This window comes from Podarcis bocagei (genome assembly GCF_964188305.1).
Source record: "Podarcis bocagei genome assembly, chromosome: 9".
Lineage (NCBI taxonomy): Eukaryota > Metazoa > Chordata > Lepidosauria > Squamata > Lacertidae > Podarcis > Podarcis bocagei.
Window position 1 is genome coordinate 43,269,663 of NC_138134.1, and position 14,938 is coordinate 43,284,600.

A 14,938-nucleotide genomic window follows, 5' to 3' on the forward strand; every position below is an offset into this window, starting at 1 on the left:
CAAAGTCCTTCACCCAAGCATGCAGGAAGAGAAAGAGATGGGGAATGTACAAGCCTGAGATTTATAGCAGATCCTTCCTGCTCATGTATATAGGGCTAAGCCATGGTTTAAAATGAAATGTCAATGCAAACACTGCCTTTCTGCATATTTATTTACTTTACAAATTTACACACCATTTCATGGCCTGAGATCTTCAAGGGTGGGGTCACTGGAGTGTATAACCAAGCAGAGTTATATCTTGATGCAGCATGATTATGTAGTTATCTTAAGGCTCTGCTAGTTTGGGGAACGGGGCAATGCTTCTTAGCAATTGAAAACAGTCCATATTAAAATTGCATAACTGCTATTTTACAAAATGAATAGCTATGGGTAATATTCAATGTTTGTCAGTGTGTACTCTGAGCATGTTAGTTGCACATCACCCTATACCCCCAGCCTTATCCTGCAATAAGCCCCCCTCCCAGAAATTGATCCCACCTTTCTAGGACTCATTGCAGTGTGCCTGCAGGCTACTTTATTTAGGATTAAAGAACAGTTTTAAGCACTTAGGTCAGTCACATACAGTAAATTATCTGCATATGGTGTTTCTGACAGACCTAATAAGTATGTACTCATAAGTACACTGTCCTGTTTAGAGAAGTTTTAAAGGACTGATGTTTTTATTATATTTTTAGATATGTTGTATGCCACCCAGAGTGGCTGGGGTATAAATAATAAAATTATTATTATTACAGTCGTACCTTGGTTTTTGAACAGCTTAGTTTTTGAACGTTGGCTCACGAATGCTGCAAACCCGGAAGTGACTGTTCCAGTTTGCGAACTATTTTTGGAAGCCAAACATCCAATGGGGCTTCTGCGGCTTCTGATTAGCTGCAGGAACTTCCTGCAGTCAATAAGAAGCCACTCTTTGGTTTCTGAATGTCTTGGAAGTCAAACGGACTTCTGAAACGAATTCTGTTCAACTTCCAAGGTACAACTGTATTATAAGTAAGAACCACTGACTTCAATGGGACTTATTCGTAAGTACAGTCATACCTTATGTTACGTTTGCTTCATGTTACGTTCTTTCAGGTTACATCCTGTGGCGACCCAGAAGTACCAGAAAGGGTTACTTCTGGGTTTCACCGCTCGTGCATGCACAGAAGAGCAAAATGACATCACGTGAATGTGCAGAAGCGGCGAATTGCAACCCGGGTTGAGCTCTTTTCATGTTGCGAATGGGACTCCGGAACGGATCCCGTTTGCAACCAGAGGTACCACTGTATGTTTATGTAGCAGTACAGCCTTAAGCACTTTTCAGTATTTATGAGACTAGATAACAGGGGTCTGTTTTGCAAATGCCCAAACAGAGTAGGGGACTGCACCATTCACAAGCTTTCAAGGCACTTGGTTTTCAGAGCAGTCTGAAGTAGCAGATCATATTTAAAAGCGTTTTAAACCCTCAGACAGATTCTAAAGTGTTTGTGTGGTGATGGGGAACATCATTACTGTGAAGCACTTTTAACAAGTCCTCTGAATCATTTAAAAGTATAAACATGCAAATGTATACTTCATATTTTGACATCAATGAACTTCACAGGAATTTTAAATAATTGTGCCTACACAAACATACGTAGGAGTAAGTCCATGGAAATGTAAGTGCTATGACATATACATTGTAAGTAATGGTCTACATTCTGCATATACCTAAAGGGACTGTTCTTTGTCACATATTCCAGATTCTGGGGCTGTAGGAACATTGCCTATCTCAAATGGAGCTCCACACAGCTGCAAAGTCTCCAAAGGCACCAATATTTTTTGAAAGCAATATGAGCAGCAACTTGTCCGCTGATTGATGGCAGCGACAGTTGACAGCTGAAGACCTTTAGCAGTAGATACATACTAGGAGCAGAAAAACTGCTTCATTCAAATGACAGTGAGATCCACAGCTAAGGTATGTGCTAAATGGTGATTTGGCCATTATAAAACACTACTTTTCTAGCATTATTTAAAACCTCCCTCTCCAATGGGGCAATGCAGTAAACACTAGCCTATCTCAAATTTTCAGTGCGCATTGTATATAGTTCGGGGTTGTTGTTTTTTTAAAAAAGTATTGTAATACTAAAGTAGTCCTATAAAGATCCCAATAGCTGCATCCCAAGAGTCACATTATCTGCACCTTCAAGCATTTCACATTAGAAAACGTTAGTTAAAATAACCTGCAGGCTGGAAATATATTTGAAAACAAACAGTTATACAATCATTAAGCAGGCAGGGCTAATTGCTGACTGAAGGAAATATGCTTTTATGTACAGCATATTCCATTTTCTGTGTGCTAAGAATGCAATTTCTTAAGCAGGAAATATTGCGGCTAACAAATAAGCGGACCAATAAATTGAGATAAGAGTAGCGACGACCATGTTTTTATAAGAGTTTCCCTTTTAGAAAACATTTTCATACACAGCCCCAGATACCATGCAGTGCTGAAGTACATACCCTTTCTTCTTGTAGTAAATTCACCTATGGTTTGGGAATCTGTTCGCTCTAAACCATGTGGCTTAGGTCTTAAAATTTTAGGGCTCTGACCTAATTGGTAAAAAGAAGAGTCTCTCTTAATATAGTTTTTTATTAAAAAAAAATAACTGGAAAAAATGGAACCCTATAAACAAATTGCCAAGCCCCTTGCAGAAAGGTGATGCTTAGAAGCAAAAGCAAGCAGCTGGTGGAAAGAGTCCTGCAGTGTGGCAAAAGCACATGCTAGTGCATAAGCACGACATTCAGAATGCATGATGGAAACATGCATGAAAGAGACAATGTAAGAAGAGATGGTAGAATGCCATCAACTGATGGGTCTCCTTAATTACAGGAAGGAGGTTCACAGGTGGTGTTGGCATAACCCCTGAAAGGCCTGCACACAGTTTGAGAGTGCTCCTAGATTTGGAGCTGACTGAGGAAGTGCAGGGGGCATCGGTGACCAGGACCACTTTTCACCACCTTCTGCTGGTATGCCAAGTGCACCTCTATCTGGAGGAGCTGACCTTACAGCAGTAGTCCACGCTCTGGTCACATCCGGACTGCTGCAATGCACTCTACATGGCACCGCCTTCAAAGATGGTTCAGAAACTTCAGCTGGTCCAGAACTGGCCAAAAATGCACATCCAAAATGTATGTGAAGGGTTATTGTGGGTCACAATCTGTAATGGCCAAGTTCATGCTAATTCCTGTAGGAAAGTATCTTCTCTGTGTTGCCTTAAATACTGCTCTTTATGCCATAAAGCAGATTTTGGGGTAGTGGGGAAAGTTTTCAAAGAGCAATAATCACACGTCGGATTAACCCTATTGGCTACAATACTGTGCTGCACTGGATACTGATGCATTTCTGGGATCAGTTTAGTTTTTTGACCCTGAAAACCCGCAATGATTTGAGCCCATGTTGTTTGTTGGACTGCCTGTACCAATGTTATCCTGCTCACATTTTAAGAACTGCTTTTGAGGCTTACCCTGGCATGTCTGTCTCCTAGGTTGGTAAGATGGGTGGCCACAAGGGAGATGCCCTTCTCTGTGGTGGCCCCATGGACTTCCTTCCCCTTGGATTATGTCAGATTTCTATATTGTAGGCTTTTTGCAAGGCCTATAGATCTGGACTACCATCATGTGCTGGACTACCACCAAGTGGATGTCTCCACTGTCTTGTAGGAGAAAGATGATTAGATCATTATAAAGATCATTATATTGGAAAAGACTTTCCAGCAAAATCAGTCTTCAAATACAAATGAAGCTGTTCCCCAGCTGCAGCAGCCAATGGGACCTCATATGTTCATGTTCTTCACCACAGGCCATCTCCTTAGCATGCTAAGCTTAGAATCACTTTATGAAACAAAATTCCACGTAGAAAAATGCATGAAAACAGTATGTGATGATCAGACATGCATTACTACTAGATGTGCAGTGCACATGCTCAACCGATGGTGGTGGAAACCTCCTGGTGAATGCATATCACATGTTCTGTGCACAGGTACTGATTCTGCCTCCGTGGGATGACTGCCAGTGTCAGGGTGAAACAGAGCAACTGTGCAAAGAATTTAATTTTGCCCCAAATGAGTGGATGTCTGCCACTAAAGATTGGGGGTAGGGATGAACTCTGGGGAGAGTGAACTCCGCTATATACCAATGGTATGGAGCTAAACCTGCCTCCTGTTCCTACTCCTGACACCCCCCCCCCAATTTTTAACATTAATATGCTGTAAAAAAACCAGAACACCTGTTTCTGTTGCATTGGCCTGGCTCACTCATCACTAAGACAAACTATGGCCTTCTGGGACCATGCAAATGTATGGGCTCCTAGAGAGGAGAGGAGTTCACAGCCACTTTGCTCCCCTCTGGCCTTTTTTTACTCCTGTGCTGCCCTGCCATTAGCAAAGCCATTATTTGTCATCTGAACGTCAGTTTCTGGTTAAGTTTTCTCCTTGCTAATTACGAATAAAACTTGTTTTGGAGCAAGAAAGTAACTGTGCCAATCGTTTTTTCTTTAAATAGGTATCTGTAAAACTGTGGATTACTGCAATTTAAAACCAAACAAAACCAAATCCAGGCATAATTTCTAATCCCCAAGATGCAGCATTGGTTTACAGAGGACATCCCATTTTAGCTGTTAACAATAGACATGACTTCCTTTTGGTGAAGACACATTCACAAACTTGTGCTTGTCTTAGTGTACTTACTGTATCTTATTGTGCTGAACTGTATCAAACCATAGCTTTTAATGCATTCATTGTTGATTGATTATATGCATTGCCATTTTAATTTCCTTCTTAACAGCCTTGCAGATCATTATTATTTGAAATGCAACCATAAATAAAATAAAAGTTAAAAAAAATGTAGAAGACTTTGTTAGCTCTTCTTTATATCCCTTATATTGTCTTGAGGTCACAAGTCATTCAAGTGGGGAACAGTCCATTAGTCATACTGAACCATGTTAATATCCATGTATATCTGGCTTAAACAGTTTGTGGGTTACAATCTATTCTAGTCTACTCTACCACAGTAACCTAAAATTGTCAGTCATCTTGAGGGCTACAGAACTGAATATAAATTTTAAATAAATAAAACAAAACCTTATCAAAGAGACTTTCAACTTAGTTACCTACTATTAGATTATTTAATACACAGAAAAAGCAATGCTGTTTACCAGTCACAGGGAAAGGTTATTTATAAACAGGGTAAATTAAAATTTAGTCAGGAGTTAACCTATAGTATTGGACCCTAAGGTAAGTTGACATAAAGAAAGTCATGGAAGGAAAGTTCTGTTCTCTCTCTCTCTCCCTCTGTCTCTCACTCACACTCACACACACACAAAACATATTTCCCACTGCTGAGGATAACTCCCAGTCATCCACAGAGGCCTTTCAGGGGTGCAGGTTGATGCAAGAAGGAGAATGAGAAAGGAGCTTTCCTTCCACGAACTTCCTTAATTAAGCTTCTCTTGATATCCAAGCAAGAGGCACTTTAAAGATCCAACCTAGATATCTCTAGGGCAGAATACTAGACAGCTGTCATTAGTTAAGCAAGTTAAAAGTTTCCTAGCAGTGCTCACCATGTATCACTGCATATGAAATGCTATGTTACTATCTTGAAAGAGACAGGTATATAAACTAAAAAACAGCAATGTTACATCCTTGTTTTAACACAGCTTCAAAGACAGGAGCACAGGACAAACCCAAGAACCAAACTTGAATGTGAAATTTATTTTCTGTTTTGCCTTATATAAAGGCGGGGACATATATGCATGTATATTCATATATAAAGTTATAGAACTGCCGTTATCTTTTCCAAGCCGGCACGCAACAACTGTCTTTTCTCTATATGTTCAATTTATAAATGTAAAAGTATCAAATTCGGTGGGTGGGGGGAAGACCTCATTCTTCCACCTCCAGCATCAGAGGCCCTATACCTCTGAATACCAGCTGCTGAGGAACATGAATGGGGAAATGGTACTGTGCTCATGTCCTTCTTGTGGACTTCCCCAAAGGCATCTGACAGCCCCCTAAGAGAACAGAATGCCTGTCTAGATGAGCTTCCTTCATCCATATGTACTAACAAACGCATTCTCAGTTTTAGATTATATTCCAAGTTCAAAGCATGGTGTTTTTTAACCTGCATTTTGCCATCAAATAGTTTTCTGTACTATTGGCTTACAGCTTAACAGTGATCAATATTGCAGCATCTCAATATACCTCTACTGAAAGAAAAGGCCGATAGCAGGATAGACGGCAACAATGCTGAGCAAGAAAGGAAATGCACATTTCAAACAAGATCTTTCTGAGAACTTTGATCTCACCCATCCCTTTAACTGCAAGCACTGTTCTTTTTCATTCTTTATTACCAACCAATTCAATACGGTTTGTTTTTGGTTTTGTTCCATTTAACTAATAGATTTTAGATGAATGCCACCCAGTAGTGCTGAGAGGTAACAGGGATTTTTCCAAGCTGGAATCCATTTTGCTAGCAATGCTGCTTGCAACATACCATCACCAACACATGCAAGCTTTGAGAGGTTTAAGCGGCAGAAAGCATAATTACCCCAAATGCATAATTCAATAGACACAGTGCTGTCAAAAACATTCTTGAAATGACATTTATTTCTGACACATATATGCTTAAACATTTGGTGCCTTTTAGTTTTTTTAAATTAAAACTTGCTTGTCCCCGTATGACCATTTCCCCTGTGAATGAGCCACAGTGAGCCTTGGGTTCATATACTTCCCTTAATCATTTCCCTCAACATGCAGGTCAGGAGTTGGTGTTTAGAAGCTTCTGCTTAGGCTTTTACTTTAATCACAGTTTGCCATGTTAGCTGAATGTTGCTGTTACCAGTAAATATGATTAGTTATAAAAACCCAATTTCAATCAATTATGGCGTGAATAGAAACTAGCCATACAGTTAAGGTTCATCACAGTTTGTTGGTCTGGATGTGATTAAGCAAAAGTAGAAGCCTCTGCACTGCCGCTTCCAGCCACATGGAGAAAGGTGAGAGGGTGCAAGCCAGACGCTGCATACAACACATTCCTCCTGGTCCACATTATGCTAAAGTAGTGTGATGTGTGAATGCAGCCATTATTTCACAATACATTACACTGGCCAGTGCTGCTAGGTTAGGTAGCTTCTGGTACAGCCTTCCAGAGGGCTCTTCCCCATTTATGGAAATAGCTGTTAACTGGGAGAGGAAGATTCATGATGCCAAACGCAAACAGCTAAGTATTCGACCCTTCAGAAAGGCATATGCGCATAGAAACTCATACATTTAAATAGACAGTACAGAAAATCTGACGGTCAGCTGCCCCCAGGTTGTTTGTAATTGTGAATTTTATGTGAATGAAAAAGAATGCAAAACTGCTAATACTTAACATATGCCTACCTGCTAAGGCAGGCTTCCTCAACCTCGGCCCTCCAGATGTTTTTGGCCTACAACTCCCATGATCCCTAGCTAGCAGGACCAGTAGTCAGGGATGATGGGAATTATCTCAAAACACCTGGAGGGCCGAGTTACAGGAAGCCTGTACTAAGGTTTTTGTAAATGCTATTTTTAAAGCAGCAGCATCTGTATTATGTATGGAATGTAAGAACCGCAGCTATTATATATCCATATCATCTGAATGTGCACTTTTGCTAGCCTTACCAAAAAATAAAAATAAAAGTATAAGTCAGGCTTCCTCAACCTCGACCCTCCAGATGTTTTGAGACTACAATTCCCATCATCCCTGACTACCAGTCCTGCTAGCTAGGGATCATGGGAGTTGTAGGGCCGAGTTTGAAGAAGCCTGGTTTAAGTGGATTCTAAACACAAATGAAAATGCAGGTTCTGATCCAGTCACAGTTTTTTCCACGTATGATGAGAAGTAGCAGTACAATCTAGTGATGAATCAAAACAACCGTAAATATATTCAGTGTCGAGGTCTGTGTGTTTTAAAGGAAACTGTAAACTGTTAATATTGCTGCTTCAATTTCAAGCAGGATTTTATTCTGTGGAACAAGATGGGTGGGTGGAAGGACAAAACGAGGATCATGAAACACTCAAGAGTGGTTGGCAGTGCATGCCCCTTCCTTACCTTTCCTGTCTGGCTTGAGGTTCCTATCCACTGGTGGTGGTTCACATTCAGCAACAGGCACAGGCCGCCTGGGAGGGGTCTTGGGACTCGACCTAAACCCCATGTGTGCTGGCGGAGGGACTTGCATTCCAAACAGGGAAAAGTCAAAAGTGCCAGGAGTCATCGGCACATAGTTCGTCATTTCCTGGAAAGGTTCAGTAAAACTGCTAGAATGCTGCCGCGGGGGAGAGTTTGGGTTCATGGGGACATAGTTTTCATCCAATTCTTCACTTGAAACGCTTCCCACAGTCAATAGGCTTTTGTTTTTCTGGGAAATAAAAATGATTCCGACAGCAAGAAATTAAACAACATTCTGAACAGGTGAACATAAATTTAGCGTACATATATTGCACAACACCTGACAAGTCTCAAAACATTTGTGTGTCTTTTTTTCCCCTTTTGCAGGTTCTATGGAATCGCTTCGCCCCATTTGCATTGTACAAGCTCCAGCCAGGATCTACATTTTGTCTCTATCTTGTAACTGACTGCCACACTCTACATGTTTTTAGGCAGGTGTGGTGTGTGTGTGTGTGATGTGAGCTTTGCAGCTTCCCATGTTCTTAACCGCTATCCCCATCACTTACCTCCCCTCCCTCCCAAGACTCAATTGCCTCCCCTGTTGTCTCACACAACACTATGAGCTAGCCCACTTATCATATTAAGAACAAAGCATTCTGTGTAGAAGGATTTCACAGCCCTGCCTCCATCCGTATCAGAGTATACATAAGCAGATATGCCTTATGCTAATGTTGAAAATCAAAACATACTTACAAAGTGGTTATGAAAACCTTCCAATGAGCTTGATCTGTCATTCGGAAATGTCCGTGGAATAAAATAGCAATCTTGAGAACCCATATCTAAAGAAAGGGGAAGAAAGAAAGCATTGTTTTCCCCTCCTTTTTACACCTGGTGGCATAGCACACACCATTAGCTGCAAATAGCACAAGGGGGGAAATTTATTGGATGTTATTTTGCTGCTGTCTATGTCTGGTTATGCAGTCTGAATGCAAGCCACTACCAATCCTAAAATCTGGAAGTAACGAAAGCACCCAGACCACATGAAGGAGAAGAAAGTGAGGAGAAACTTTAAAAAGAGGGAGATCTTACAATAGAGTATGTATTAAAAAACCCCTAGAAAGCAAATAACTGTTGTAGTATTGCTACATTTCTTACCACCATTCACCGCAGATTACAGTAGGCTTTTTAAAATAAATAAATAAATAAATAAATATAGAAATACCAGGATAGGCAACATTTCACACACAACCATTCTGAAATGCACAGCCCAGCCCAGCCCAAAGTGATACAAAACTGAACATCTTCATTATGAAAAACCATGTTGACTAGTAATTGGTCAATACATGTGTGTCTTATTGGACAACATATGGAAACCTCCCCTTACTCTCTCCTGGCCCCATTTCTTCACAGGTGACTCTGCCTGCCTCCCACCCACCTCACTTTACATTGCTAACAATTGTTCTATGTGCCGCCTTCTGGATTTCCCCTTGTTCCCCTTCTTAATTCTTTAAATTCACTTTTCATCCCTGGCATTCTTAGCCCCATACCACTCCCCCAGTTTGGCCTTGTGCATTGTCTGAATATTTATCCAGAATTTGAATTTTACACAAAAACCACACCAAGTAAATTTTAATTAAAATCTTAATTGCTTCAGAAAGCCAGGCCATCGCCAAAGCTCTCAAGCGCCTTTATAGAGCCGGGAAATGGTTGAGGGCATCCATATGTGTTATTTATAAGGTGCGATCCTTGCACATGGTACTTTGCAGATCACACAGTAAACTCTTTGGAGTAGATTATTAAACTGGATAAAGAAAAGAAAAATGCAAGGCAAGCAGAAAAGAAGGGAAAATGTAAGAGCTATATATAATGAGTTCGGGTGTGCCATTAGACAACTTCAGTTTATATAAGGTTGGGAAAGTTTATTTTAAAATTGTGGAGGCCATCTTATTAGGTACCTGTGATTGATTCCAGACCTCCAAAAAGCATAATGTCAACATCCACTAACTTCTGCAAACTCAGTAAATATTGTTTTAAAAAATCTGTTCAGGTTAAGTACAAAGTAGGTCAAGAGTTTTTGAGGTCTATCACATCCACCATTTTTTTTTGAAACAGATCCTTAAAAAACAACAACAGAGAGCGATAACAATAATCACAGTCTATATATCTTGAAATTCTTATAGAGTGTATCTTAGCAGTTCATGTAGCACATCTTTTATTTTTTATTTGTTTGTTGCATTTACATACCACCGTTCCTTCCAAGGAGCTCAAGATGCTGTACATCAGTGTTCGCCAACCTTGGGCCTCCAGCTGTTTTTGGACTACAACTCCCATCATCCCTCGCTAGCAAGACCAGTGGTCAAGGATGATGGGAATTGTAGTCCAAAAACAGCTGGAGGCCCAAGGTTGGCGAACACTGCTGTACATGGTTCTCCTTCTTCCCATTTCACCCTCACAACAACCCTGTGGTGTAGGTTAGGCTGAGAGACTGTGACTGGCCCAAGGTCACTCTGTGAGCTTCATTGGCTGAGTGGGGATTCGAACCTTAGTCTCAGAGCTCAAAGTCCAAAACTCGAACCATTACACCACACAGGCACATCATACATCAGTATATTTGTAACATGAATTCAGAGTTGCACTGTCTTGATTCTTGCACAAAGAGATTTCTGCTCACAGGTTCCTGCTTCTCAGCTCCCAAACAATCCCCTATATTTAAGATCTTCACTGCTTTACAAGGAAGGTGAAGTAATTACCCATATGAAAAGTTTCCCCTGGCTGGAAATCATCTTTGTAAAAAAATAAAAATGAATTTCTGATGATTCAGATTAAGTAAGAAAGGGAAAGGGAAAGGACACCTGGAGGATTAAGTCCAGTAAAAGATGACCATGGGGTGTGGTGCTCATCTCATTTCAGGCCAAGGGAGTCAGCGCTTGTCCACAGACAGCTTTCCGGGTCACGTGACTAGCAAGACTAAACCGCTTCTGGTGCAACGGAACACCATGACAGAAACCAGAGAGCACAGAAACGCCATTTACCTTACCGCTGTAGCAGTACCTATTTATCTACTTGCACTGGTGTGCTTTCGAACTGCTAGGTTGGCAGAAGCTGGGACAAAGTTACGGGAGCTCACCCCATTGCGCGGATTTGAACGGCCAATCTTCTGATTGGCAAGCCCAAGAGGCTCAATGGTTTAGACCACAGTGCTGCCCGCTCCCTCCAGATTAAGTAAACCAGATTAAGTAAGTGTGGTGTTGTGGTTAGAAAGTTGGGCTAGGAACTGAGAAATTAGGGTTCAAATTCTCACTCAGCCATGAAACTCACGGAGTGACCTTGGGCTAGTCACTGCCTCTCAGCCTCACCTACCTCACAGGGTTGTTGTGGGGATTAAATGAGGAGGGAGAGAACAATGCACACCACCTTGAACTCCTTAGAAAAAAGGTGGGATCTGAATACAAGCAAGCAAAAACTTGGAAGCCAAAATGAGAAGTTGTGAGTCCACTTAACTATCTGCCAAAGGAAAACATAGCCTGAGTCAACAGGCCTCAACCACTGCAAAGCAATCTCAGAGGTAATTTGCAATGGAGAAAAGAAAGGACTGCTAAATCCTGCAAGTAGCTTTTCGCCTAGAATATCCCTGCTTCCAGCTGTTTTTATCCCTGCAGATTTCAAAGCCCGTATTTTCAAGATAAACCCAGGTTTGGAACACTGCAAAGTGTATAAGCAGCTTGGGAAGCGCCATTGAGAAAGCAACTAGGAATAGAAAAGTTAAATACACCTTTCCTGCCCCTCTCCTCAATGCAAATTTCCCTCTCTCAAGAGAATATTGAGAATCAGTCTGTGGGAACTGAGGCGTGATTTCTCACACCTGAAGTGTAATGTGTAGTTTCCCCCCAAGAACCAAGATTTCCAGGGCAGATCTTGCTCTTTTTTTAGAGAGGCTGAATTTTGGGAGCACCTCAAGGAACATTTGTGTTAAAGCATAGCCAGATGAAAGAACACTAACCTTTACGAAATATATTCAAATCCATGGTGGAAATTGTGTTGCTGCGCGATGGGGGCATTCCGCCAGTAGGGATGCAGTAGCTGCTATCAGTGTCTGAGGAAGTGCGGGAGATATTGCACACCTCCACAGGTGAGCGGTCCGAAGGATGGTGAGGTTTTGGTGGCCGAGGTGGAGGGACATCTGGAATAGTCTCTAGCTTCGAACTCTGAGCCAATGTTCCTTCTGGGAAAGTTCGTGGAATCTGGTACGTACTTCCAGGTGTTGGAGGAATGTCATAACTAATGGAGAAAGCCTTCAGTTGTGCATCGAGAGAAGATGCTGCAGATGGAACACTGAAAACATGTTGCTCTCCATCTGCATCAGTCCCAGAAGGAGATGGCTTCGGTAAAACATCATGCGAATAACTCCTTGGCAAATTATAAAGGCTGCCATCCACAGATACGGAGGCAGCTCTCGGCGGGGGAGAGTCATAGACACTTTGCTGTTGAAAAAACCCATTCACTGCATGCTTGTTTAGCGACTGTACAGATGTTTTATGGGAAGGCACATTATCATTGCAGTCTGTTTCTGAAGAGGCAGCTTTTGCTGTGTCAGACTGTGACCTAAATGCAAGATTTTTTAAAAAAAGAAAGTAATTTATTGGCATATCCCAAGTTTATTACAGGAACTTTTGCACATTTTGCAAAATAATCAGCTGAAAACAGTGAATCACAACTGTAAACTATAACTAATAGTTTGATTTTATGTGAATCACATTCATGCACCTATAACATATGGACTCTTTATACTAGAAGGGGAAGTTTCTTATTGTGTTAAAAAGGGTGAAATCACAAAGGCTGCATATGCATACATGTCACTCTCATTCTAATGCCTGGATCCAAAGAATAGCTACACAATGATCCTCTATATTTCTGCACTGTACACTGCTAAAGTCTCAGTTCCTATCTGTCTTGTAGATTTCGGGTGGGAAGGGTATTACAAGGGTAGTTGGGGTGGAGGGCCAAAAACCACATAAGTTGAAAATAAATCAGGTGACCATTTCCTAAATTAATATTTGCAAAGCTGGTTACAGTCAAAATGTGAGAATTTGGAACATGTTGGCTAAGTCTTAAATTCACCACCCTGGGCTCCTTTGGGATAAAGGGCGGGATATAAATTGAATAGATAAATAAATGTTAGGTACTATGTTTAGTCACAATATACACCCTAAATAACTAAACAAGATTATTATTTTGCAATTTTGAAGTATAGACATCAGTCATTTCAACTGTGAGATTTTCGATTTCAGATTGAGAGCTTTAGTTTCATCCTTTTTATTTAAATACTTTTTGTTTTTTAAAGCAAGCAAGCTTCATGCTATAATAAGGGGAAACCCTGTTAAGATGAGACAGGAACTGAGACGATTTGCAAATTGTAACCTGTTGCTATATGCAGTATTGATTGCATTTTGTGGCCATTCATAAAACCACTATATAACACACAGAGAGAAGATGTTTATGTTCTAAAATCAGCAAACCTATCTTGCTCACATAGCAGGGAATTAAAAGTGAAAAAGCCTGTATACTTAAAGGAGGCTGAGGCATGAAATGCTTGAATTTGTTAACACAGGGCTGCATTGGCACATCATAGGGATGCTAACTCTTGGCACTCCAAGTGTTGGTGGACTGCAACTTACACGATCCTTTAATGAGGCCATGCTGGATGGAGCTGATAAGAGCTAGGAGTCCAATGACATCAGGAGGGTCACAGGTTAGCCAGCCATGCAGTATACCATACTTAATGTTTCCCCTCAAACATGTGGCTGGGCTCCTGCTTCACTCCTCCCCTAGTATGATGAGCATCACCTCTTCCCTGGAGCTCAACAATGCCCCCTGGGTTAGTGTTACTTTCAAACTAGGAATTATGATTTGCTTCATTCCAAAGGAACCGGGATGTGGAGCCAAGGCTTTTTATCAGCTTAGCAATCATAATTGGTTTGGCACAGAAGAACCACAGTCCCCATGTGGAAGTCACATTAAGCCAGGGGTCTTGTTTCTCCGACATGCTAATGGGGAGGAGCAATATGCAAGCCACCTCAAAGCCCACAGTGGAGCATTAACTACGGCTTACTATGACATGCTAACTGGCACGGTATGAATAACACGGCTACCTGTCATTTGGGGCTGGGCTGGGAAGACAACTGTTGGATTTTTGTCGGGGGAAAGAAAAAAGAGCAGAATACAAAGAATGCAGGGCAGCCACAGCATTCTTCAGTTATGCGTAGTAATAAAATGATAATGATAATAATAATAATAATAATAATAATAATAATAATAATAATAATAATAATAATAATACCCTGCTCATCTGACTGGGTTGCCCCAGCCACTCTGAGCAGTTTCCAACATAATATACAAAAACACCTCCAAGGATTCTTCTCTGAATCATTTTAAAAAGCACCCCCCCCCCAAAAAAAAATGCCCACAAAAGCACAAACAGCTTCACACACCGAAACACAACCCTTTTTGTATGCTTGGATCCTCCAGGTGGTTATTATTTGCATTGCTTATTAAAATTTCACAGCACAACGTGCAACACACACACACTGAAATTGATTCAAGCAAGTTATAGCTTTGAGGTTAAAGTCTAAACACCAGATCCCAAACAATTCACATTACACTCACTGCAAGGGAATCTTTTTACTTTCAAAATCCTCCAGCAGTAAATACTCCTCCCCTTCTTCCGAGATTATGTATGAGCTGGTTTACAAGTGCATGATAAAAATTGAGAGAGGTCAGCAACACAAACTATTTTGAA

The 14,938-nt window shown here is 41.0% G+C and overlaps 1 protein-coding gene across 3 annotated transcripts in view; it reads right to left on the reverse strand.

Moving 5' to 3' along the window:
• GAB1 (GRB2 associated binding protein 1) overlaps positions 1-14,938 on the reverse strand; it is an 82,923-nt gene that overhangs the window by 6,659 nt on the left and 61,326 nt on the right. For 2 of the 3 annotated variants that reach the window (XM_081208383.1, XM_081208385.1), the window contains exons 4-7: positions 12,143-12,744; positions 8,896-8,981; positions 8,086-8,392; positions 2,476-2,565 (exon numbers count right to left, since the gene is read on the reverse strand). In XM_081208383.1, the coding sequence (XP_081064509.1) occupies positions 2,476-2,565; positions 8,086-8,392; positions 8,896-8,981; positions 12,143-12,744 (1,085 nt within the window). The remainder of the gene's footprint in view (positions 1-2,475; positions 2,566-8,085; positions 8,393-8,895; positions 8,982-12,142; positions 12,745-14,938) is intronic. The other variant, XM_081208384.1, reaches the window with a different exon arrangement.